Here is a 26,846-nt window from a genome sequence, read left to right on the forward strand (position 1 = left end):
CTCTATCCTTCTCTCCTTATCTCACACTCTTCGTCTTTTCATCACTGGCCTTTGTCAAACCATCTGCCAATCAACCCCACCGTGCCCCCTTACCTCTATCCACCTATCACTTGACAGGTGCTCCCACCACTTTTCCAGCTTTCTCCCAATCTCCCCCACCCCTCACCTCTTCCACCAAAGTCTGAAGAAGGGTTCCAACCTGAATTATGTTCTCCAGAGATGCTGCCTAACTCGCTGAGTTATTCCAGCACTTTGTGGGGGGTTTTTGTAATCCTTCTGTTCAGTGTGTTCCTGCCCTAGAGATTTTTTGTCCTACTAGAACCTCTGTACCTGTCCAGTTCAGGAGGCAGAGGAATAATGAGTGAGCGGGACCCTGATTAGATAAGAGCAGCAGAGCTTTGGATTAGTTGGTTTGTGGAGGGTTCTTGGCAGCCAAGAGACCTACTAGACTCTGGAGATGAAAGAGGTATAAGAAGACCTAAAGCTGGGAAAAAATGAGATGGCTATATATGATGATCACGGCATGGAGATTTGATTTCATAAACTAAAGTGGAACACAAGTATGATAACATAGAGACAAAAATTGGAATCCACTTAAAACAAGGACCAAACAAGAGGGCAGTGAAGATAGACTGCACACTTTATGGTGAGTCTGGGTTGCAGGGCTGGTGAGGATGGGAGAGAGGTGGTAGTTGCAGCATGTTGAAGACAATGTGTCTCATATTGCCTGAGTCCTATTTTACTAAATCATGGGTGGAAATAGGATAGAATAGTTAATGAGTGAAAAGGGATTTTAGTTCATGCCGCCAAATAAGCATGTATAGTAGTAAATGAAAATCAATAAAACTGCAGGTGCTATAAATCCAAAAGAAAAAAATATATATAGGAAGTACTGAAACCACTCATCAGGTCAGACAGCATCTGTAGAAAATGAATTAACAGCTTTTTGTGTCTATCTCAGGTTTGTAAGTTAATTGGTTTTGCTAAAACAAAATTGTAAATTGGCCCTAGTGTATAGAGAGAACTGTACACTGTGTCCTAGGGTACGGGGGACACAGGTCAGTGCTGACTTGGTGGGCCAAAGGGCCTGTTTCAGTGCTGTATCTCTAAAGTAAAGTTTTAATTCTCTCTGTATGCTGATGGTAATGGTAATGTGGGACATGTCCAGCAGGCCAGACAACAGGGTCAGCCTACAGTATATATTAGTAGTTGTATATTGTGTAGGAAGGAATTGCAGATGCTAGTTTACACCGAAAATGCTGGAGTAACTCAGCGGGATAGTCAGCATTTCTGGAGAGAAGGAATGGATGATGTTTCGGGTCGAGACCCTTCTTCAGTTCCTAGTTGTACATTGTCGTTCACATCCCAAAATATGTCTGAACTGGAATTTGTGGAATGGAATTTCACACGTGGTGTTCAACGGGTTGTTTACACGGGTTCACACGGGTTGTTTAATTATTCTGTATTTTTTATTATTCTGTATCCTCTTTTTTTTTAAATTTCTATATTGCACTACTACGGACTGACGCAAAACTGCATTTCGTTGTACCCATACTCAGTATTTGTGCAATGACATTAAAGTTGAATTGAATTGAATTGAACTGGTAACCAATGCTATAATGCACATTTGCACATTTTGACCAAGGATAGATTACTATCCCATTGTGGCTTATTTGACACTCAACTCCATATCTTTTGTTGCATTTGTGTTTCTGAGATGGATTGAAATCTAAGTTGTCTTTCTCTCTATGTGTTTCAGTGCCAGATTACACTTGCCACCCAAGACCCTTTTTTGGAGATTTCAACAACACCACAGCCTCCTGCCGAGGTGGACAGTTCAACTTTTGTTAATTGTTCCTGTCATAAGGCAGAAAAGGTACCAGATCTTATAACTCAATTTGCTACCGCATACCAAAGGATATGGTGGTGGGAGAACTTAGATTTCTGTCTACAAAATAGAGAGAAATAGAGAGAGGAAATAGAGAGAACCTTGTTTTGTTTTTCAACAAAGTCAGTAGCAAATAATTAAGCTGAGAATTACAAAGTGTGAAATAGGTTTCTGTGTCCATTCTGGAAAAACAACAAAGATTTTTTAAAGCACCATTATTGGGGGAACTGAACTTTTGTAGTTAAATAAGTTCCCTGTCATATCTGGAGCTAGCGTTAAAACCAAGGCATGAGAAATGGAATCCAAATATTAACTCAACGCAACAATTGTCTGTAAGGAAATGTGTTTAAATCACTTTTAGCGGAAATATTTTCATACTGTTTGTATGCAGCACAAAAATGAACAAAATATAAATTTTGAATTCGAGTTAATAAGCTTCCATAATTAGTTAATGGAAGAATTTTATATGAAAGAATGGCACGGTAGTTAATGCAGCAGCAATGTCAAATGCCTCTGCGATGGATTTCTGTTGAGTGCTCCAGTTTCTTAGGTAGATGGCGGAAGAATCAAAAAGTGAAGTTGATAAGTATATACGAAATAATAAGTTACAAGCCTACAGGGAAATAAAGGAAGATAGACTCAACAGGTCAGACAACATCTCTGGAGAAAATGGATATTTTAGGGAAATAAGGAAAGTGGCGTGGGTCTACTCAGTTGGTCACCTCTGTGGACCCGATTAGCAGAATAAACTAAACCTGTATCATGTTAAATGAGTAAGGATAAAGGATCATTTTTTGTTGTTATTCAAGTGATTTTTTTAATTGTTATGAATAATCAATTAATTTTACCAATTCACCAATGCAACTGCAGGAAATCATGATGACTATTACTTCAAAGCTTGTACATACAGGAGTTGCTGTATACTTGTATACTGTAGTTAAACTTGGTATCATGTTGTGAGCTGAAGAGCCAGTTCCTGTCCTGTACTGTTCAATATTTTTAATGGAAATGTACAAAAAAGGAAGTACACATTAACGTTGCAAGGAACAGTGACAGCTGGCAAAGCTGCTGACACACAGCACCAGAGACTTGGGTTTGATCCTGACAGCGGGTGCTGTCTGTCTACCCTGTGCACGTTCTCCCAGTGACCATGTGGGTTTCCTTCAGGTGCTCCGGTATCTTCCCCCATCCCAAGAAACGTGTGGGTTTGAATGTTACCTGTCCTCAATAAATTGAACCCCAGTGTGTAGGGAGTGGATGCAAAAGTGGAATAATATATAACTGGTGTTAATGGGTGATCAATAGATGGTGTGGACTCAGTGGGCCAAAGGTCTTGTTTCCACATTGAATCTCTGAAACTGAACATAAAAGACAAAAAAATATTCTACAATTATATAAACCAAAGTACAGATACATGTAGGTCTCCACAGACAGAAATAAATACGTTCACAATGTTAGACAAAGAAATAGCAGATACATTAAATAAATACTTAGGATATAACAGAAAGAAAAATTGATGAATAAACTTGATTTGTTAAGAAAGGACAGAAATGTTTCAGCAAAGTTAAGCAAATCTTTATAATATCAAAACTGACCAAAAGAAGAATTCAACCATGTTTTTTCCTGGCTGGCAGATTATTTCAGATAAGTTATTTCTGTTCTAAGTGTATTTATAATGAATTGGTACTTACTCACGTCTGTCTAATTATGCAGACAAAATAACATTCATTTCTTAGCTTATTTAGATATTCTAGGTATATATTTCAACCATAACCTGTCTTTTGTTAAATGTAGGGATTCTAACATCTAAACAAACATCCCTGAATATTTATTTGGCTTCTGCACACATCCAGGCAGATTGGCTTGACATCCCTTTCCAGAGAGAATACACTTCTCCCAATTCCACGGACATTTGTTTTGCAGTCACTGTATTAAGTAATTGAAATGCTTTGAAACGGCAGATTTTCTGATTGTTCTAATGTAATTTCCACAGGGTGATCAAGGTATCCCTGGTTTTCAAGGACCCAGCGGCCCTAAGGTTAGTTTGGCTTTTGCTGGATAATAATTTCTCAATGTATAAAGCAAATTTCTACTCGAGTATCTCTTTCAAGATTATTCTACACAGGATAGCCCCTATCATTTCATTTCTAAATTCCAGGCTCCAGTATAATGTAGGCTGGTCAGAATCCATGTGAAATCAGCTTGCAAAATTATATAATTACAACTGTTGACAATTATCATTTATTATAAATCTGCTGCAGAGAAACCATAAAGATACTCGGATGAATGAATGAAAATCCACTGAGGTTTATGAGTTGGTACTGAAGTTGTTGCATTGAGATCAATTACAAAATCATTTTTTCTTTATGTTAATTGATTTACTTACATTTATGAGCCAGTATAGATGGCCAATGGACTTGCATGAACATTATTTCCTGCAGATGATGAAAGTGATGGCTAATTGACATTTGAGTTATAAAACTAAAGGAATGAAGAAGTTGGATTTGAAGCTGCGTGAATATTGCAGAAAATATGTTTTCAGATATTTGAATTGTTTGTGCTTATTTCCCCACCAAGTTCCCCATCAAAACATTTACTGTCCTGATGTGAACAAATATCATCTGTCCTTCATTGTCATTCACTCTACTTCCTCAGCAAACAGGAAACTTGATATGTCTCTAATAACTTACAAATTTCTATTGATGCACCATAGAAAGAAGGGTCTCAACACAAAATGTCACCCATTCCTTCTTTCCAGAGATGCTGCCTGTCCTGCTGAGTTACTCCAGCTTTTTGTGTCTATCTTCAATGTTATCAGCATCTGCAGTTCCTTCTTACATAGAAAGCATACTGTCAGATTGCATCACAGGTTGATTTGGGAACAGCTCTCCCCTTACACACAGACCAGACTTGCCACCATTGATTCCATCTACACTTTGTGCTGCCTTGGAAAAGCAGCCAACATAATCAAAGACTTGTCCCATCCTGGTAATTCATTCTTCTCCCCCCTCCCATCAGACAGAAGGTACAAAAGCTTGAAAGCATGCACTACCAAATTCAGGAACAGTGCCTTACACTTGTTTTCAGGCTTCTGAATGGTCCTTCCATAAGCTTGAGTACTGACCTGTTCACATCGACCTCATTGTGGACATTGGATATTGTCTGTAGATTTGGTGTACAACATTGTGTAGGAAGGAACTGTAGATGCTGGTGTAAACCGAAGATAGATACAAAAAGCTGGTGTAACTCAGGCAGCATCTCTGGAGAAAAGGAATAGGTGAAGGTTCGGGTCGAGATCCTTCTTCAGTCTGATCTCAGATATGGTGCTTAATTTCATTAAAAAATATATATGTTTCATAAATGCATTAATTTACATAATTTGTTTTTTGAGTCATTGTGCTAAAAGTACCTCTGCCATTACTCATGATGAGAGTTAGAGAATAAGTCAACATTAAGATCAAATGATTAAAATTGTTTTATCTAGTTCCTGAAACTAACTAGAATTGTCTTGACATCAGCTGAAAACCATAACTATTAATGTCCAGCTAACTGGGTTAAAATTTAATTTAATAAAGTAACAACCAAGTACACAGGATCCAGCAAAATCCCTGAAAAAAAATAAATAGTTGTCTTGAATGCAGTGTAGAGAAGATTCATTAGATGGATTCCCAAGAAGGAGGGAGGAACAGAGGAGGATAATGAATGAATAATGAGACAAGTTTGTGGACTACTCCTATTGTGGCACCACCTGGTGGTTAGGCCACTTACTGAGCAAACCCTCGGCACTTGGGCTGGCAGGGTCACATGACTGCATTTGGTGGGAAGGAGTCGTCACGTGGTTAAGGGGTATGCCCTGGTATATATTGAGAGCCCAGGGAAAACCTTCCCCAGTCGCGTGTGTGCTGTTCTCTGTATTACGTCAATAAAGATCACTTTGATTAATATCTCTAATCCATGTATTCTTAAAATCCTGCTCGTAATACTTCACAAACCTTTAAGTGAAGTAGCCATTTATTTAGTCAGATTGTTTCAGTGGCATTTTACTACTTTAATCAGACTGACAACCAACTAGAAATGAAATTATCTGCTTCACTTTTATCCCTGCAACAAAAATAGGATAAATTGAATCAAGCCAATTGCAACCCTTTCAGTCTGCTCTCCCTTCATTCACTGTAATGCTTCCTTCAATGAATGATTACAACTCTATTGACTCCATAAAAGTGCTACTGTGTAGCGGACGCGGAGTTGTCCGTTAATGAACGAGGCAGACATGAAGTTTGTCTGAATTACTGGTTCTTTATTCTACAGTAACTCTCCTCACTCACCAACACTGTGCGCGCGCGATTAACCCTTAAATATTCCCCTGGGGCATCCGTGACCAAACCGTGACCTCTATATCTTGTCACCGGGACACGTGACCCCCCAAGAGCCGAAGGTTATGTACAGTGCGTGGCACATCACCCAGTGCCGCCACAACTGTACATTTATTCAAACATGTGAACTGGTTACACAACTTATTTTTTCTTTTTTTCTTGTCAGGGTGAACCAGGCAAAATGGGAGTATATGGTCCTAAAGGACAGAAAGGAGAAGCAGTAAGTATTCACATCTAAAATGCAGTTTGTAAATTGGTGAAGTATCACACTGAGATGGGCTTCCATCTTTTTGTTTCTTTGCACTCCTTGCCTAATTACATTCAAATGTCAAGTTTCAGAGTGCATCTGAATGCTCCCAATACCCCATAGAGAGGCCAGAATTTGTTATTCAGCACAACCACCATTTGTATTTGTCTGACAGCAGCTTTGTCGGGTGCTGCTGATCCAAGAGCAACACCATTCTGTCTACATGAGAACTTGCTTTTCTTAATTTGTAATGTTTTGAAAAAATTTAAGTTATTTGAATGTAACATAAATAACTTAAAAAATGAATAGAGCAAAGAAAAAACTGCTGTAGGGTCAGGCATCATCATTGAAGTCTGAAGTCAAGATGTCATCTGTCCATTACCTCCACAGATGCTGTCTGACCTGTTGGGTTTCTCCATTTTTGTTTGTTTTTTGCTCAAAATTCCAGAATCTGCCGTTTCATGTGTCCCCTAAACAGAATAGAACTGGCAACACAAACAGGGGGTCTTTGGATCATGGTGACTATGTGAAGCTTTGCTAGAGATATCCAAAACTTAATCCTGCCTCACTATTCCACTTGGCTCCAAATCTGAATTTTCCATGAAACTTTGTAATAGTGTCAGTCTTTTAGTGTTAAACATTTTTCATACTGACATTTATCTGTGACATATCTTAGAACAGAGTCATTTACTAATTTGGTATCAACTGCTGAGAGTTAACTAATTTAGGCTGCCATAAAATTAGACAGGTTTATGGACCATGTGGATTAGTCCCATCTCTAATCCACATGTTCTTAAAATCCTGCTTGCAATACTTCATACACCTTTAAGATTAAGCCATTTATTTTGTCAAATTGTTTCAGATTGTTTCTTTAAGTTGTTCAAAATGTTGATGAAATAAAAAATAAAATAAAACAATGCTTAATTTTGGTTGCAAGTTAATTCTCAATATATGTTATCAATTATCTTTCTCCAATTTTATTTAAAAGCATGAACAACCTCAGCATAAATCATATTTAAAAAATAGCATATGATGAAAATAGCTTCAAAATGATTGGTATATTGACATTGGTATACTTCTAAAGCATAACTAAATCCTCCACCATCACTGCACCTTATTGCTCAGAGAGTTGCATGAATCAAGTTTAGCATGGGAGAGAATTCCTTTGGGTTTCATCAATAGAACATCAGCAGATCACCTGAAGAAATAGTATCATATTTTCTTTCACTGTAACTTTGTTGATATCAGTTGGCTCCTGGATATATACACATAGAATCATAGAGAGGTACAGCAATGAACCAATCAGTTTAATTTCTTTGGTCTGTGTTGACCAAGCAAGCACCCATTTACCCTAATCCTGCACTAACCCCACTATCTCAGGTTGAGTTCAATGCCCAGCTCTGGTGTGGATTTTGCACATTCTTCTGGTGACCATGTGAGTTTTCCCCAGGTACTCAGGTTTTCTCCAATATCCCAAAGATATGCAGGTCAGTAGGTTAATTTGGTGGCCCACAAATTTACAGTGGGAGAAGCCTGCAGAAATTCCAGAAGCATAACTTAGATAAATGCCTTCTCTTCCATAGAGATGTTTAGAAATTAAAAATCACTCCTCGAACAGATAAAAAGAGGGTGACACACTAGTGCAGCTGGTAGAGCTGCTGCCCCACAACACCAGAGACCTGTGTTCGATCCTGACCATGGGTGCTGTTTGCATGGAATTTGCACTCCTTGTGATCACATGGGGATTCCTCCTGGTGCTCCAGTTTCCTCCCACATCTCAAAGATGTGTGGGTTAGTAGGCTAATAGGCTTCTGTAAATTGTTCCCAATGTGGAGGGAGTGGATAAGAAAGAGGAATAACGGGTGAGTGATCGGCATGGAATCGATGGGCTTAAGCACACAGTTTCCAAGCTGTATCTTTAAACAAAACAAGGTGAAATTTGTTCATTTACAATATGGCTGAGAAAGGAGGAAGACAATTGGATCACTTTGCATGGGCTATTAATGTTCATCTTCAAGACTAATTAAAAATACTTCAATCATAATATTATTTATATTACAGGCCAAAATAAGCCATACCTTGGTGCAGCAAGGTGAAAAGGTAAGGCAAACTTTTCTGCTCAAGCTCATCCATTTCTCCATAAATCTCTCACCACTTCTCTGGTATTATCTTGGATAGTATTCTCAATGCCTTCCCTTATTTTAAAATTAGAATAGGGCACAATAGTTTAGTTGTGGTCTCAGTGATTTATATAATTGTTGCTTGACTTCCTTTCTTTTCCTCCACATGTTTAAAAAAAAAAGAGCTAATGTAAATAATTATGCATGATTATTTTTTCTTTATATCATCTCTTTTATTCTGTTTCTGCCACTTCCAAATATTTGTAATTCGGATCTGTTAAGGGCCTGTCCCACTGTACGAGGTAATTCAAGAGTTCTCCCGAGTTTCCTCTGATTCGAACTCAGAGAATTACGGTAATAGCCACTTACGTAGTCTACGTACGTACCATGAGTTTGATTTTTTTTTAAACTCGGGAGAGCTCTTGGGTAACTCGTATAGTGGGACAGGCCCTTAAGCCGCTGATTTAATGGTGAATGGACCTTTCTTATATCTCGTCAGGTATTTAGACCAATATTTTGTTAATGGGTGGAGTATGGTAACGGAATATGGAACTAAAATGGTCTTCAAAAGAGGACTGTTTAAGGAGACTCCCTTTTTGGAAAGGGTCCCATCACCCCTCGGTCAGCCAAATGCCATTGTCATCTTTGAGATCCTCAAAGTGAGGAGTCTTGTGGATACAGTTCAAATCTATTGTTTCATCCTTCCCAGTCCTCCAGTTAAATGGACATGTGCTTCTCTTGTACTGATCTAGTAAAATATGGTGGGTGCAGCAGTGGTGATTGTAGGTTTATGCAAATAAATTTCCATCAAGCTGGATAGAAAGCAACTAATGTGAAGGTTGAAAATGTAGGGATGTTGATAGACGATGACATTATGCTGTTGCAGTTAATCCTCTGATCATTATTTTTGAAGGATTAATAAGTAATTCCCTGATCTTTAGAATTTTGGAGTTTAATAAAGAGCCATTTAAAAGTAATCAACACTGGGGTCTATTAATGGAATGCTGACTGTATCACTCTGACTGCCATCACTTGCAAGCTGTTTTAATCATTGGAATGATTCTGAGCTGGTATCTGATGCTCGATCTAGTTACAATTCACGAGATGCTGGCGCCATAAAATATATAAATAAATCTTTAATATTCTTTTTTTCAATCTAGTCTAATCTAATCTAAATCTAATATAATATAATATAATGTAATAATCCAATCTAAATCTAATCGGCCTAATGTAAGTGCTGAATATGATGCCAAGTCCATCCCTTATCTACCTGCACATAGCACATATTTTTCCATTCCCTGCATATCCATATGCCTATCCAAAAGTATTTTAAATGCCACTAAATGATCTGCTTCAACTACCACCCCGGTCAGCACATTCTAAACACTGACCACACCTGTGTAAAGAAAACTTGCCCCACACATCTCCTTTAAACTTTTCCCCTTTCACTTTAAAGCTGTGCCCTCAAGTATTTGATTTCTAATCCTAAGAATAAGGTACTCACTATATACGCTCATAATTTGCCTCTCATAATGTTATATACTCTATCAAGACACCACACAATCTTCAGCATTACAGAGAAAACAATCCAATTCTGTCCAAATTCTCCCTGAGATTAAAACCCCCTAATCCAAACATAATTCAGGTAAACCTCCTCTGCACCCTTTCGAAAGTCTGTATTTACTGAGGAGAAAGACAGTAGGACGGAGGAACTTAGGACAGTCAATGAAAGTGTCTTGAGAGCAGTCAGTGTTACCGTCAAAGAAGTACTGAAGGTACTGTTATGAAGGTAGACAAATATCCAGGGCCTGATTAGATATAACCGAGGACATTGCGGAAACTAGAGAGGGAATTGTGGGAGCCCTGGTTGAAATTTACGAGTCGTCCTTAAATACAGGAGAGGTCCCGGAAGACTGGAGGGTGACAAATGTTTTGCCTCTTTTCAAGAAGGGCTGCAGGGAAAATGCTGGAAAATATAGGCCGGTGAGCTTAACATCTGTAGTTGGAAAGTTACCAGAGAGTATTCTGATGGATAGGTTATACACGCATTTGGATGAGCAAAGACAAGTGCTGATTAGGAATAGTCAGCTTGGTTTTGTACATGGGAGGTCGTGTCTCACAAATCTGATTGATTTTTTTGAAGACGTGACCAAAAAGTCGATGAGGGCGGAGCTGTAGATGTTGTGTACATGGATTTCAGTAAGGCATTTAACAAGGTTCCGCATGGCAGGCTTCTCTGGAAGATTAGCTCGCATGGGATCCAAGGAGAGAGAGCTGAATGGATAGCAAATTGGCTCCATGGAAGGAAGCAGAGGGTGATGGTTGAAGCTTGCTTCTCGGACTGGAGGCCTGTGACGAGTGGTGTGCCTCATTGTTCGGTGCTGAGCCCGTTACTGTTTGTCATCTACATCAATGATTTGGATGAGAACATACAGGGCAAGATTAGCAAATTTGCTGTTAGACAATAGACAATAGACAATAGACAATAGGTGCAGGAGTAGGTCATTCGGCCCTTCGAGCCAGCACTGCCATTCAATGTGATCATGGCTGATCATCCACAATCAGTACCCCGTTCCTGCCTTCTCCCCATATCTCCTGACTCCGCTATCTTTAAGAGCCCTATCAAGCTCTCTCTCGAAAGTATCCAGAGAACCGGCCTCCACCACTCTATGAGGCAGAGAATTCCACAGACTCACATCTGTCTGTGTGAAAAAGTGTTTCCTCATCTCCATTCAAAATGCCTTACCCCTTATTCTTAAACTGTGCCCCCTGGTTCTGGACTCCCCCAACATTGGGAACATGTTTCCTACCTCTAGCATGTCCAAACCCTTAATAATCTGATATGCTTCAATAAGATACCCTCTCATCCTTCTAAATTCCAGAGTATACAAGCCCAGCCGCTCCATTCTCTCAGCATATGACAGCCCCGCCATCCCGGGAATTAACCTTGTGAACCTAAGCAGCATTCCCTCAATAGCAAGAATGTCCTTCCTCAAATTAGGGGACCAGAACTGCACACAATACTACAGGTGTGCTCTCACTTGGGCCCTGCACAACTGCAGAAGGACCTCTTTGCTCCGATACTCAACTCCTCTTGTTATGAAGGCCAACATGCCATTCGCTTTCTTTACTGCCTGCTATACCTGCATGCTTACTTTCATTGACTGATGAACAAGGATCCCCAGATCCGGCTGTACTTCCCCTTTTCCCAACTTGATAGCATTTAGATAATAATCTGCCTTCCTGTTTTTGCTACCAAACTAGATAAGCTCACATTTATTCAAATTAAACTGCATCTGCCATGCACCTGCCCGCTCACCCAACCTGTCCAAGTCACCGTGCATTCTCATAGCATCCTCCTCACAGTTCACACTGCCACAGTGCTTCCACATCTAAAAAAAAAATAGAATCCCAAATTTCCTGGAATTTTATGGTATTTCCTGAAATTTTCCAAAAAAATGCTTCCTGCATGCTATTTATTGTTGTTTTTCTTTTGCGGGCACACTTTAACAACAGAGCAATCAAACTCAGACAATGAACACAGTTAGCCTCTAATTAGCCTCAAACTAAACTACTGGGTTGTGACTGCTCCCTCCCTTTCCCCCTCCTCCCTCAAGCGTGGACCCGTTGTCTGACACCCCTCCCCCAAAGCGATATTCCACGGCCGCACTCACCCGGACACGAGGCGATATAGTGAAAATGGTGATCTGATCCTGCCCGGGTCCACTGCGCACGCGCGGGGAGACGGCATCATTTTGTGTCCCTACTGCACCAGCGGCGCCATTTTCAATTGTGATGTGGCTGACATCCCGTGGGCCGATTGCGGAAATTTCCTAAAATTTCCCAAAATTATTTTATTTCCATAAAATTACCTGAAGACAACCAGAATTTCCCGAAATTTAGGTAATTTCCTTCAAAGTGGAAACACTGCACTGCCACCCAGCTTTGTGTCATCTGCAAATTTGCTAATGTTACTTTGAATCATTTAAATCATTGATGTATATTGTAAATAGCTGCGGTCCGAGCACCAAGCCTTGCGGTACCCCACTAGTCACTGCCTGCCATTCTGAAAGGGACCCGTTAATCCCTACTCTTTGTTTCATGTCTGCTAACCAATTTTCTATCCATGTCAGCACTCTACCCCCAATACCATGTGCCCTAATTTTGCCCACTATTCTCCTATATGGGACCTTATCAAATGCTTTCTGGAAGTCCAGGTACACTACATCCACTGGCTCTCCCTCGTCCATTTCCTAGTTACATCCTCAAAAATTTCCAGAAGATTAGTCAAGCATGATTTCCCCTTCGTAAATCCATGCTGACGGACCTATCCTGTTACTGCTATCCAAATGTGCCGCTATTTCATCTTTTACGATTGACCAGCATCTTCCCCAGGCTAACTGGTCTACTATTCCCTGTTTTCTCTCTCCCGCCTTTCTTAAAAAGTGGGATAACGTTAGCTACCCTCCAATCCACAGGAACTGATCCTGAATCTATAGAACATTGGAAAATGAACAAAATGATGATAAAAAAGTGAACGGTTTTGCAGATAGTGAAGATGGTTGTGAAAGTTTGCAGCAGGATCTGGATCGATTGGCTAGGTGGGCGGAGGAATGTTTGATGGAATTTAATACAGAAAAGTGTGAGACAATACACAATAGGTGCTGGAAGGCCATTCGACCCTTTGAGCCAGCACTGCCATTCACTCTGATCATGGCTGATCATCCACAATCAGTTACATTTCCGGATGTCGAACAAGGGCAGGACCTACACAGTATGTAGTAGGCCTCTAGTGGAGTGTTGTAGAGCAGAGGTATCTAGGAATGCAAGTGCATGGTTCCTTGAAGGTCGAGTCTCAGGTAGATAAGGTGGTCAAAAAGGCTTTTGGCACTTTGGCCATCATCAGTCATAGTCGCAGCAGGTCGTCGAAACTTTTCAACATGTTGAAAATCCAGCGGCGACCAGAAAAAGGTACAACTCTTTGGGCGACTACTCACGACAATGTCGCAGGGTGACGCCTGTATGGTTGTGAGTAGTCGCCAAAAAAGTCGTACCTTTTTCTGGTCGCCGCTGGATTTTCAACCTGTTGAAAATTTTCGGCGACCTGCTGCGACTGTGACGGATGCCAGCAGTTTGCCGAAAAAATCGCGTAAGTGGGGCAGGCCCTTTAGGCTCTTTCTGTGCCAGAATAACAATGACTATCGTTCAAAAGTGTTTTATTAATTATGAGGTGATTCGGACCTGCACATCTCAAATGCGAAACTAATTCACAACTGTTCACCGTCTTTCCCATTCCAGTCATTTATTGCTCCTGCTTGATGCCTCTCTATGTGTAGTCAGATGCTGCTTGATCCAAAACAGAAAGTGTATAATAATAGCATCTGCTGTACTTGTTTATTTTTATTGTGTCTGTGTTGTTCTAATACTTAGGCACACTGATTTAAAATTCTTACCACAGTTTAGTGCTCTACATATAATGAATACATAGAATCCATATCAATTTGCTTACAGAAACTATTTCATTCATGTTCCAGCCAACACTCACTCACTTTTGACTTCAACTTAAAACAAATTGGTGAAGGAATTTATAAACAACTGGTTGGATATTGTTGGATTTGCGGTTCGCAATATGGAGTCAGAGAATAAAAATGATCTAAAAAGGACATTTGACCATTGATGGATTTCCCAACAAAGAAAGCAATATGTTCCAGGCTGACAGAAAGGAATTCTCCCACGCAATATGTAATGCTAAAACACCCACATGAAAATAAAGCAGAAATGAAACTGATCCTAATTTAGTTACAGAAGATTACAGCTGTTTGCTAGGAATAAGTCACTGTCTGAATTTTTCTATTTTAATTAAGAATGAAGACATTATAATATTCAGCTTTAATCACATTTTTACAGACACTACGTGTAACTATGAGATTTTATTTTGGACAATTTGGCTGAGTGTTTTCATGGGACATTTCATTCTTAAAAGAGTCGACATATTTCAATCAGGCGAAAACAGAATAAGATGCATTCGTGACATATCGACATAATAGGCAAATGGCCATCTTAGCTGAATAGCCGTTTGATGTTGATTCCTCAGTTTACTGATTTTCCCCCTCATGTTTTGCACGTTTTATCTCAAGGCATTTGCTTTTACGTTGCATAAAGATTCATTCAATCCCACATAAATTTGTTGCTTTAGTTGCTTTCACCCATGAAAGGCTGATTTTATAAACAAAAGTTTGAGACAATTAAAATAAAGTTGTTTAATAAAAACAAAATTAAAATTTATTAGTATAACGCACAAGTAAATTCACCTTCACTCCAAACAGATAACCTTTTCAACTAAATTCACACTGAAGAAAGGTTTTGGCCCGAAACGTTGCCTATTTCCTTCGCTCCATAGATGCTGCCGCACCCGCTGAGTTTCTCCAGCAGTTTTGTCTACCTTAAGTTCTCATAGGATATGATGTAAAGATGTAAAAATGAGATTTTGAATCTCTTGATTTATTGCAATGCACTTTGCCATTAGCTATGTGGAAATTAATTACTTTTATATTAAATTCAGCATGATTGTGAATGAGTCATGATGGGAAGTTTGCTAAAAACCATAAAATATCGATTTGTGGATTGAATTTAAGACAGAACTTAAGGGGCTGTCCCACTGCGGCGACCTAATCCGCGAGTTCTGGCGAGTTTGCCCTTGACTCATACTCGCAGCATGGTGGACACGAGGTCCTAGGAGGTCTTTGTAACTCTCCTGTTAGAAGAGGAAAGAAGACATTCCCCCATTTCCCAAATCGCCCCCCTGAAACCCTGACCGATACCATCCTAGCGCTAGACCCCAACCGGAAGAAATGCATCTCTGTTTTGTATAACTTGTTAGGGTCAGTTATATTGAAACCTCATAACTCATTAAAAGCTGCGTGGGAGGGCGAGCTGAATACGAAACTAACAGACCAGCAATGGGACTCTGCCTTGGATTTGATCCATTCTCTCTCCATATGTGCCCGTCATGGCCTAATCCAATGCAAAGTCCTTCACAAAGTCCACGACACAAATGCAAGATTATCTAGAATTTACCCCGCTGTTAGGGACACCTGCAACAGGTGTAATCAATCCCCTGCCAACCATAGCCATATGTTCTGGTCTTGCCCTAAGCTAGCAGCCTTTTGGAGGAGTGCTTTCGACGTGATAAGCAGAGCCTATGGCCAGACTATTCCTCCAAACCCACTGTCAGCCATTTTTGGTACTCCTCCCAACACCAACCTCTCTGTTGCGTTGAAGTGGGTCCTGGCTTTTACAACCTTGTTAGCCCGGAGACTGATCTTGCTTAACTGGAGGCTCGCCTGTCCCCCGACACACGCCCGCTGGATCAAGGAGGTGCTCTACAATTTGAAGCTTGAAAAACTTAGGTTCTCTCTCAAAGGCTCTACCAAGACATTCCTAGACACATGGAACCCATTCCTGGAACTTGTTAACTCTCTTAACTTGTCCCCGGATTCGGAAGAGGACTGAGTGCGTGCCATCAATGTCCTGCTTTACTGCAGCTGCTCCCCCCTTAGCCCCCCCCCCCCCCACACTTATTTATTTAATTACCTTCTTATTTACTGTTATTAGTGACTTTTTTTTTTTCTTTCTTTTTTTTTCCCCCCAGTACATTTTGTTTTGTTTATCTCAATGTATTTGTGTGGATGTGCACGTATGTGAGTGTTGTTTGTCCCCGTTTGATTCCGACCTGATTCGGGTGGGTTGAAGGTGGGTAAGGGTAAGGGCTTTGAGGGCCGCTTACATACTGTTGCACAATTATGCCTTGAGTGTCACTGTCTGTTATCATTGTATGTATGCAAATTGATGTGAAATTCAAATAAAAAGATTTCAAAATGATGGGAAGCTTGCTAAAAACCATAAAATATCGATTTGTGGATTGAATTTAAGACAGAACTTAAGGGGCTGTCCCACTGCGGCGACCTAATCCGCGAGTTCTGGCGAGTTTGCCCTTGACTGATACTCGCAGCATGGTGGACATGAGGTCCTAGGAGGTCTTTGTAACTCTCCTTCATGCTTGAGAGTAGTCCCCGTGTACTTGAGGCCTCAGCTAGGTCGCGGCGTATTTTTCAACGTTGAAAAATGCCTGCAAGTAAAAAAAGGTTGCCATGGAAAAAATCGATACTTTTTTTACTCGCAGGTTTAGTCGAATTAAGTCGTAGAAGGTTGGCAAGTTATTCGTAGGTAATCGAGGGTAGTCTGAGGTAGTCGAAGGTAGTCATAGATAGTCTTCAACATAGTCGAAGGGAGGTAGTAGGAGGTCGTCTTCACTCTCCACTATTCGGTGTCAATTTTCCCGAAACTAGTCGAGGCTAGTCTGCAACATAGTCGAAGGAGGTCGAAGTAAGTCTTCAACATGACTTTTTTTTCAAACTCTCCTAAACTCTTCTAAACTCGCAAATTAGGTAGCCGCAGTGGGAAGCCCCTTTACAGGAAAAATTTCCCCTCAGATCACTGGCATTATGTATCTGCACAAGGTATTCTGCTCTTACCAATTAATTTCATTGACTTCGATGGAACCAAATTTCTGAAATAGTGCAATACACAGGCACTTCTATATTGCAAGTTCAGTGCTATCAATCCAAAAACACATTTCAAGGCAGATAATTGGTGAGTGCAGTGTGCTTGAATTAATCCTATGAATTTGGACGCATGACTTGCAAAACTATCACTAATGGTGGTCTCACTTCTGGGGAAGTTATAAACTGCATGAAAGACATTACACATTCTCATTGTTTTTAACTAACTGCTATAAGATCATAGAACTTCATAGACTTCAGTTGTTTTTTTTAATTAATCATTTTAACATCTTCAATGCCTATGACAAAGGTCTTTACATTAATTTTCATATTCAAGCTCCAATCCAGAGGAGGAAACTTATACAGGAATGACTATTTGATGCAAAACATTTAAATTTTGCAATGAACTGCCACAGAGGAAATGAAGACAAATGGCAGAAAGATTAAGGGGGCATGAGGGATACACTGTTAAAAAATAGGTGGCTGGATGGTTTATATCTTTGGGATTGCTAAACTAGACTGCATCATGATCTTTCCGCAAGATTGTTTGAATCTGTTCATGGCTTTCTATCTGTGTAACTGATAATTGCTCTACTTTTTCTTCCTCCAACTATTGTATCATTTAAATCCATTTCATTGCAAGTAGCATTATCTTCAGTCATCTAAGACCTATATTCTGGAATTCCTCTCTTCAACAAATCATCTCCACCTCTTCACCTCCTTTTAAGATGATGTGTAAGATCCATTTGTTGAACCAAGCTTCTGAATATTCTAACACATTATGCCCTTTTATTGATAGAGCATGTACATTTATTCTTTACTGTGCCTCTGTAAAACACAAGGTTTCCCCCCCATATTAAATGTAGGAAATAAATAAAAGCAAGGTATTCAATAAAGGCTGAAATTTTGTAAAATATATGTGGGACATGGTAAACCGTACACATATGGCTGTAAGAGCTCAACATGAGCCTTGGCTTGTTCGGGATCAGAGAGCACCATTTCTCCCTGAACTATGTGTTCCAATAACAGCAGAGAGTATATACAGTAAATGGGATATGTTTCAGCAGTTTACATGCTTCGTTTATTTTTTGGGGTATCTGTTGTGCTCACCATATTTTGTCCAATGGATCTATGGTTTGTTCTTGGAGGTCACAGATTATACACTCAATCCATGGCTCCTTGCATTACTAAGGATTCGAGTAAGTTCTGAAAATATCAAAGTCAGAGTACACTGAGTATTGCAGAGCAGCCATCAATATTTTTCAGCAGAGCTTGAACTAGCCTGGAATGTTCTCCGCACTATCTGAGAGTCTCACTTTGCGATTACCTATGGCATTGTTTACAATCTGGGCATGGTTCTTGTCCACAGCAACACAACAGTTTGTGGTAAATGAGGCTGTTGGGACTAGAGAACAGCAGGTCAAATATCAGGGTGTTGAAAACATTCTGTCAGGGCACATTTGATTGACCTTCATTTCATCTGAGCAGATTGCATGACAGGACTTGTATGCATTCAGCAAGACTTCAACAGCATTCTGGCAAGGACTGATACGTGACACATTACTTTCACACCCACCGAATCAAGTGCCATGAAATAACCAGCTAGAGGAATACTAGCCATTTTTCTTGCCATTCAACTGTATAACTATCATCAAGTCACTATAATTAACTTTCAGAAGATAACCATTGACTAGAAACTGACTAGACATGGCACTTATTTCTATGACAGCATGTGCACGCATTGTACACATTCTCCCTGATAGCACACTGATTCTGGAAGTCCTAATTTGTTGATCTTCTTTCTTGCCACTAAAACTTGGTGGTCTCGGAATGTTGTGTTTCTTAGCTTTACTCTCAATCACACAAGCACCTCATCTGAAGATAGATACTAAGTGCTGGAGCAACTCAACGGGTCAGGCAGGATCTCAGGAGAAAAAGAACAGGTGAAGTTTCGGGTGGAAGCAGTCTGAAGTCCGAAGAAGGGATCCGACCTGAAACATCGCCTGTTCCTTTTATCCAGAGATGTTGTCTGACCCGCTGAGTTGCTTCAGCAGTTTGAATATCTTCAGTATATACCAGCATCTGCAGTTGCTTCCTACAAGCACCTTATCTGTCAGTTTAATTTTATTGTCCATTTTTCAAATGTTTCCTCCTATTCAGGTTGAAGTTCTAGCATATTACTGCGGAAGTGTGTTGATTGCTGGAAGTGCGATCCAATTATATACTCTTTATCTGAACTTCTCTCTGCTCTAAAGGTGGAAACTGATTGTCTGTGAGCTTTCTGAAGTTCTTGCAGTGTCCTGCACAATACCAATGACCCAGCAGTTAACTTAAACTACTCACGTTACTCAATCATCGCATTGTTTGGAATGTCATTATCATGAAATGAATAGTGCAGAACAATATTTGTTGCATGGCAAAAATATTGTTTTGTGTATAGTACTTTGATACGATTTAATACGATAAAACAAATTATTGCTATTACATAGTATATGCTGAAGGAGATTAAGTGCAGAACATTTTTAAAATCTTGTAAGCATAATCATTCTTGTTAAATCAAAGATAATAAATTCTTTATAATTTTTTCATTGATTAATTGTGAGAAGTCTAGCCCAAAATGCAACTATAACACACTCCTTAGTTTCCTGCATAAAACTTTATAGATTTTGGAATGATATTTTTGAAATATTTACAAAATTATTCAAGACAAGAATGGAACCTAATACTGAAATGGTTATATTTGGCGTAATGGAAGATGGGAATAAATTGAACACATCTCAAAATCTATTCTTTAACTATGGTTTAATAATAGCAAAAAAATTAATACTTTTAAATTTTGGAAGGGTACATCAATACCAACGCTTAAAATGTGGATTGCAAGTATGTTGGACACCGCTCATCTTGAGGAAATGCGATTCCTCCTAATGGATAAATCAGACCAATTCATAACGAGTTGGTCTCCATTCGTCGTTTTTTTGGAATCATATGGTGCAACACAATTGTAAAAGAACGGTTTCAGGACTGGACGAGGGTTGGTCAAGATTATAAATAATGATCTCCTTTTTTCTTTAATTTTAATTTCTTTTTTCTATTTTCTCTTTCTCAACTTTCTTCATTTACTCGTTTTCTTTCTCCACACACTATATATTTCACATCTTTCTATCCTTTACTATCTAACTTCTTTTTCTTATTCTAATCTTTTTTCAATGTAACAAAAAAAAAAAAGAAGTTGTACATAAAATGTATTATGAAAATATATATTAGGCACTTTGGTGCCATATGACTGTACTTACTTCTAATAAAATAAAATTTAAAAAAAAAATTGTGAGAGCGGGAGTTCGTTGGTAATCTCCATAGGTTTAACCTGACCCTTATTTCTGGTTTCTAGGGTGATGCTGGTATTGAAGGACAGGCAGGGCCACCAGGCGAGACGGGCAGAAAGGTAAGATAATCATCACAGTCCCCAGAATTGCACTTAACTATCTGAATAATGTCGATAATTATTCCTGAAGTATGAATAGTTTTAACAGTTGGGTGTGGGATAATAATAGTGGACAGAGTACAAAAATTGTAATTTTGTTCAACAAGTTTAATGGCTTCAATAATCACTAGGTTGAGATTGACCCAACCGATTGCCACACGCATGTGGCTCTATAATATATACTCAGCAGCATTTTTAAATAATGCTTATTTGTAGTAAATGTGATGCTAAAAAAGGTGACAACATAAAGGTTATGACACAATATCTCTGATGCAGCCTAGCCCACCTTTGGCTTGTAACATTTTATTAATCCCCTTTATTTTATTTCAGGTATCAGGTGACTTATTCATGAGGTCCACTTTCTTGACTATGTTCAAACTGTGACAGATAGACAAAAGTGTTCAACAATATGTCAGCCTTAAATGTGCTGTGAGGTTGATCATTGAAATGACCAGGCAATAAAAATGTAGATCAGCTCCAGATCATTCAGTTACCCACTTATCTCAAAGTTTAGTTTAGTTTAGCGATACAGCATGGAAACAGGCCCTTTGGCCCACCGAGCACGCCGACCTGCGATCCCCGCACATTAACACTATCCTACACCCACTCAAGATAATTTTTACATTTACACCATGCCAATTAACCTACAAACCTGTACGTCTTTGGAGTGTGGGAGGAAACCAAAGATCTCTGAGAAAACCCATACAGGTCACGGGGAGAACGTACAAACTCCGTACAGACAGCGCCCGTGGTCAGGATCGAACCTGGGCCTCCGGTGCCGCATTCGCTGTAAGGCAGCAACTATACCATTGTGCCACCGTGACCGCCCTTGTTGAATGCCATTGTTAGCTACTCAATACCCCTTCTGCCTTAGATTTGATAATTGTTCACAAAATCAACCTCTTCTTAATCCCACCAAGCTATAGTCATGATCTCGCCTGTTTCAAAGCAGGCAGCATAGGTCCTACGGTGGCTTTCTCTCCAATAATGGTCATCTTGTTCTACAAATTAATCCCTCTGCAGTGATAAAGTCTTTAACCCAATTCTTGGTACACCTTCAGGCACTTAGTCTTGCTATTTCAATCTGCCAAAAGGTACACAGATGGATATAGATCAGCTACAGAGGTGGGTGGAGAAATGGCAGATGGAGTTTAAACTGAGCAAGTTTGTGGTGTTGCTCTTTGGGAGGTCAAATGTAAGAGGAAAATCTACAATTTGTGGCATGACCCGTAACAGAATTTAAGTACAGAGATATCTTGAAATTCAAGTCTATAGCTCCCTGAAAGTGGCAGCACAAGTAGATAGAGTGGTATACAAGGTGTGCCAGCTTTCATAGGTTAGGGCATTGAGTATAAGAGTCAGGAAGTCATGTTGGACCTTGGCTAGACAGCATTTGGAGTATGGCATGAGGTTCAGGTTGTCCCTGGGGCAAAGTAGATCATCCATGTTCAAAACCCATGATAGGCTGAATGGCCTACGTCAGCTCCTGTATCTTATGCAGTAATGGCTTGATTACAGGAAGTATGTGGGGGCTTTGGAAAGGGTGCAAAAGAGGTTATCTAGAATGATGCATGGATTAGGGGGTATTAGCTACAGGGAGAGGTTGGACAGACGCATTTTTTTTCTCTGGAATGCCGTAAGTTGCAGGGAGACCTGACAGAGTATATAAAATTATGAGAGCATAGATAGCATAAACAGTCAGATTATTTTTCCAGGGATGGAAAAAATCAAATACTAGAGGGCATAGCACTAAGGTGAGAAGGGCAATGTTTAAAGGAGATGTGCAGGGCAACATATTTACACAGAGGGTGGTGAGTGCCTGGAACACGCTGTCAAAGTTGGTGGGCGAGGCAGATACAATAGTAGTATTTAAGAGGCTTTTGCATAGCCATATGGATGTGCATGGAATGGTGGGATACAGATTACGTAAGTTAAATGAGAGAAGGTCTTGGGAACATTTTCGGCACAGATAGTGTGCGCCGAAGGACCTGTTCATGTGCTGTACTGTTCTATGTTCCATATTCTATCATGCATAAAACCTCATGCACAGCTGGCACACTCTATCTCCCTGATCATGTCTGAACCTCGCCTCTCCTATGGAACAGGATAAATTGAGGAGACTCGTAATTAAATCACTCTGTAGGATGTGTTTTATGGATGCCATGTGATTTGATTTCAACTATATCTTGAAGAGATCACACAGATTATTATCTCTCAATGAAATCACGTCTGCCACAAAATTGATCTGGGCATTCACACTCACAATTTACATTAGCGCACTTCATGTTTTCCTGGTCTCAAGTATGCAATAAGCGACCATAGTATTTGTGTATTTGTTTCGCCCTTAATGAAATGGCATGGCATCAGGGGACATAGCATATGTATTTCCTGATGAGTGACACATCATTCAGACCTCTACATGAAATACAATCTCTGGAGGATGTCAGGGGTTATGGGGGGAAGGCAGGAGAATGGGGTTAGGAGGGAGAGATAGATTAGCCATGATTGAATGGTGGAGTAGATTTGATGGGCCGAATGACATAATTCTGCTCCTATCACTTATGACCTTATGACCAGTCCATACATGTAAACAGTGATGTGAAGATCTCACCATGCCATGAGATCATGAAATGTCTTCAAGCATTACACCAGTGTGCAGATCCTCACCACTGTCGGAAGCAACTGCAGCTATTGTTTACTTAGGCACCTTATGTGGAGGGCCTCTTATTTCTGCCAAACACGGGAAGGATCTCGACCCAAAACGTCACCCATTCCTTTGCTCCAGAGATGCTGCCAGTTCCGCCGAGATACTCCAGCTTTTTGTGTCTATCTTCGGTTTAAACCAGCATCTGCGGTTCCTTTTTAAACCCAGGATCTTCCTCCTGTCACCAAATCAGCCTGATTGCTCCTTTGAGTGCCAATGGGAGCTGTCCCTCTCCCTTCTGTGACTATTTTCTCATTAATGACAGTCACATTGCAGCAATGCACTGTTTGTATCCAGTAAAGAATATGTCCTTTAGGGTTAATGCCCTTCTTCATGCAGAAACTGCCAGTGGGTATGTAAAATTGGCTGGGAATAGCACTTATTGTGGTGTATAAAACCACTCATATGTTGTTACAAGCTGGATTCTGGCCAACGATGCAATTTCTTTTCCCAGACTGATTATATGTTATTACTAAACACAGGCATGCTTTAGCACACCAAAAATAGGTGCAGACCACTTTCTAGACAAATATATTGCTGCTATTACAAGAGACCTTTACTTTCTTCCCCCTCATTTCTGTGGTTGATCACTGTCTGTGAGGATATTGAGCTAGCTGGTCAGAAGTGCCTAAACAAAGTGGCAAGCTTCATAAGTTTTCTTCTGCATGGACTAAATGCCTTGTGTGGGCTCCTTCCTTGAACACCATCGATGTACGGAACCCTTTCTTCTATACATAAGAAAAAAATATTTTGATCCTCTAAGTTCACCTTTCAATAATCACATGCTCACAAAAAGAGGGCGAGGAGTTAGTGTAGGTAGCAGGGCTGCAGATTTTTGAACATTGGAATCCCTTCACGGGAAGAGGTGATCTGTATACGTTGCACCTGAACTGGAGGGCAACCGATATCCTGGCATCTAGTTTGCTAGTGCTACGTGGATGGTTTTAAATTAGGGGAACGGGGTCCAGTGCATGACTGAGGCAAGTGAGAGGCTGATAGTCATTATAGAAACATATAAAGTAGGTGCAGGAGTAGGCCATTTGGCCCTTCGAGCCAGCACCGCCATTCAATATGATCATGGCTGATCATCCAGAATCAGTACCCTGTTCCTCCTTTTTCACCATATCCCTTGATTCTGTTAGCCCTAAGAGCTATGTCTGACTGATGGAAGGTGATGAAGGTTATGGAAGGTGGTGAAGGCAAGTTCAGTGGATAGGATAGACAGGAGCGCAGTAGGGAGCAAGGCAGGACTGTTGGATTAAATTGCATTTATTTTCAATCTTGAGTTCTGATGGGTAAGGCAGATGAACTCAGGGTGTGGATAGATTCATGTGACTTGGATGTTGTAGCCATTACGGAACCCTGGCGAAGAGAAGGACAGGCGTGGCAGCTTAATGTTCCAAGGTCTAGGTGCTACAGGTGAAATAGAGGCGGGGAGTATTGGTTTATTGCTCTTTATTGTTGGTTGTAGCAACCATTCATTCATCAGCATCACTGCCCTTTACCTGGGAGAGTCTTGCTTATGTAGTGTCAAGTCAAGTCAAGTCAAGTTTATTCGTCACATACACATACGAGATGTGCAGTGAAATGAAAAGTGGCAATGCTCGCGGACTTTGTGCAAAAAGACAAACAAACAAACAAACCAAACAAACCACAAACAGCTGGTGTGTTCCTTTAACAGCTGCAAAGAAAATTGCTGCTCGATATCATGCTGACATGCAACCTCTTGGAATGCATCAGTGGGGAAGGGTGCACTGCAACCAACAGTCTGTTTCGGCTTGGTGTTACACAGAGAATTACACAGAGAGTTAAGCGGCCTTTTCACGGGGCGACTTGACGCAAGAGTTAACCAGAGTTTAACATCGTGGGAACCTCGTGCGATAACAGTACGGCATTCGTGGACCACCGTGGACCACCGTAGCGCTAACGGCAGGTAATCGTGTATCTTGGTCACTCGGGAGAAAATTCAAGAAAGTTTGAATTTCTCCAAGAGTGACTTGTACACTTGTGGTTGAGCATTGCAACATTGTATGAACATAGTGGCCAGTGCGATATCCGTAATAACTCTTGCGGGTACCGTGGGAACTCCTGCGAACGGTGAACCCGGAAGCTGGACAGAGGGGACAGAAGGTGAGTAAAAATTGTCTTCTGTGGGATTGAATTTAAAAAATAAATAAAAATAAAGATTTGCATCCGCATATGGACATCAACTTATTCATGAGTTATGTTAATGAGATTCAAGAAAATAACTAATCTTTAAAAGGGACTTTAAAAGGGACTTTACTGAAAGGTTATGCATTTTTATGGTCCGTGAGAAATTTTTCACATGTACTTCTTTGAGAGATACAGCTCGGAGTCCTCGCCGACTAGCGATCGATGCCTTTCCGAAGCAGGGTCCGGAACGCTACCAATCAATGTTCTCCAGAGACCCGTGTAAGGAGTGAACTGCACATGCTGGTTTAAACCGAAGACAGACACAAAACGCTGGAGTAACTCAGCGAGTCAAGCAGCATCTCTGGAGAAAAATAGCTGATGTTTCGGGACGAGACACATCTTCAGACTCAATTCCGATTAGGATGTCTGAAGAAGGGTTGCGATTCGAATCGCCACCTATTCTTTTTCTCCAGAGATATCGAGACCCTTCTGATATGCTGCCTGTGGTCGATAAATGCGTAACCTTTCAGTAAAGTCCCTTTTAAAGTCCCTTTTAAAGATTATAGTCGAGGGAGAGGAGGGGGAGACAGATGGGGGTGTCTTCATTTACTGGCGGCGGGTGTCTGTCACTGAAACAGGCAGGTGAGATTTCACATCCACCTTGTGTGTGCCTCTCTCTCTCTCTCCCTCCCTCTTACACAGGCTGAGAGACTCTGCCTCTGTGAGTGTACGTCTCTTTCTCCCCCTCTCCCACACACAGTAAGACCGAGGTACTGTGCTCAGTCCATCTGTGTCTCCCACATACACAGTAAAACATGTCTCCAAATGAGCCAATTCAACCAAGGGAGGATATTTATAGTGTGTGAAAAAAAAAGTTACATCATTTGTGTCACGTGTAGTTCACGATGTTCATTCAAGATTTAACGCGAAAGCTCGGGAGACGGACAAGTCACTCGCACAAATAACAGAAATGCCGAGTACCGTGGGAACTCTTTATCTGCCCCCGTTATATCGTGCGAGACTCGTGCTGGACCACGACCACTTCATTCTGGTGACATCTTGCGTCAACTCGCCCCGTGAAAAAGCCCCATTACACAGAGAATCCTCAAAATTGAAACTCTCACACATTATGAGTTTCACGAATATTGTTAAAATATTCCAAAAAATATTTTGCCAAAAAATGTTGTTTTGACTCCTAAGAGCCATACAATATGTCATAATTCAAGTAAAATTTGGTGGCTCTGAAATGTGCCACAAAGGTTTAAGGGTGGCACAGAGGCACAGTGGTAGAGTTGCTGCTTCCAGCACCATAGACCTG

At 40.4% G+C, this 26,846-nt stretch overlaps 1 protein-coding gene across 1 annotated transcript in view; it reads left to right on the forward strand.

The window, feature by feature from the left end:
* The window catches only part of col22a1 (collagen type XXII alpha 1 chain), a 266,647-nt gene that overhangs the window by 93,350 nt on the left and 146,451 nt on the right, over nt 1-26,846 (forward strand). The window contains exons 10-14 of the mRNA XM_033019945.1: nt 1,760-1,876; nt 3,882-3,926; nt 6,428-6,481; nt 8,570-8,608; nt 20,578-20,631. Coding sequence (XP_032875836.1) covers nt 1,760-1,876; nt 3,882-3,926; nt 6,428-6,481; nt 8,570-8,608; nt 20,578-20,631 — 309 coding nt within the window. The remainder of the gene's footprint in view (nt 1-1,759; nt 1,877-3,881; nt 3,927-6,427; nt 6,482-8,569; nt 8,609-20,577; nt 20,632-26,846) is intronic.

Source organism: Amblyraja radiata, chromosome 4, assembly GCF_010909765.2.
Source record: "Amblyraja radiata isolate CabotCenter1 chromosome 4, sAmbRad1.1.pri, whole genome shotgun sequence".
Classification (NCBI taxonomy): domain Eukaryota; kingdom Metazoa; phylum Chordata; class Chondrichthyes; order Rajiformes; family Rajidae; genus Amblyraja; species Amblyraja radiata.